Source organism: Mesitornis unicolor, unplaced genomic scaffold, assembly GCF_000695765.1.
Source record: "Mesitornis unicolor isolate BGI_N332 unplaced genomic scaffold, ASM69576v1 scaffold32373, whole genome shotgun sequence".
In the NCBI taxonomy this organism is placed as follows: Eukaryota; Metazoa; Chordata; class Aves; order Mesitornithiformes; family Mesitornithidae; genus Mesitornis; species Mesitornis unicolor.
This window is the reverse complement of record NW_010175865.1, coordinates 6,625-7,131: the sequence shown is the minus strand read 5'-3', so window position 1 is coordinate 7,131 and position 507 is coordinate 6,625. Positions and strand designations below refer to the sequence as shown.

At 66.5% G+C, this 507-nt stretch overlaps 1 protein-coding gene across 1 annotated transcript in view; it reads left to right on the top strand.

The window, feature by feature from the left end:
• The window catches only part of LOC104538384 (leucine-rich repeat-containing protein 15-like), a 1,749-nt gene that overhangs the window by 523 nt on the left and 719 nt on the right, over positions 1–507 (top strand). Inside the window, 2 exon segments of the mRNA XM_010181569.1 lie at positions 3–14; positions 16–492. Of these exon segments, the coding sequence (XP_010179871.1) occupies positions 3–14; positions 16–492 (489 nt within the window).

The window sequence follows — 507 nt, the reverse complement described above, 5'->3', positions numbered from 1 at the left end:
CACTTGGCCGGAACCACCGTCGACCGCCGGCCGCCCCGGGCCTTCGAGCGGCTGGCTCGGCTGCAGGTGCTGCGGCTCTATGAGAACCGGCTCCAGCAGATCCCGGCGGGCGCCTTCGACGGGCTGCCTGAGCTGCAGGAGCTGGGGCTGCACCAGAACCAGCTGGAGACGCTGTCCCCAGAGCTCTTCGTGCACAACAGGAACCTGCAGAAGCTCTACCTCTCCAACAACCTCCTCACCACCCTGCCGAGCGGCGTCTTCCTGCCCCTGCGTGCACTTGCCAAGATCACCCTGCATGTCAACCGCTTGCGGGACATCTCTCCCGGCGCCTTCGGGCCCATGCCTGACCTGCGGGAGCTGTGGCTCTATGAGAATGAGCTTTCCACCCTCCCCACCGCTGTCTTTGGCAACCTCACCCAGCTGCAGCTCCTGGTCCTCAGCAAGAACCGGCTGCGCTCGGTGGCTCCGAGGGCTTTCTGGGGGTTGGAGGAGGTGCTGGGGCGGTGG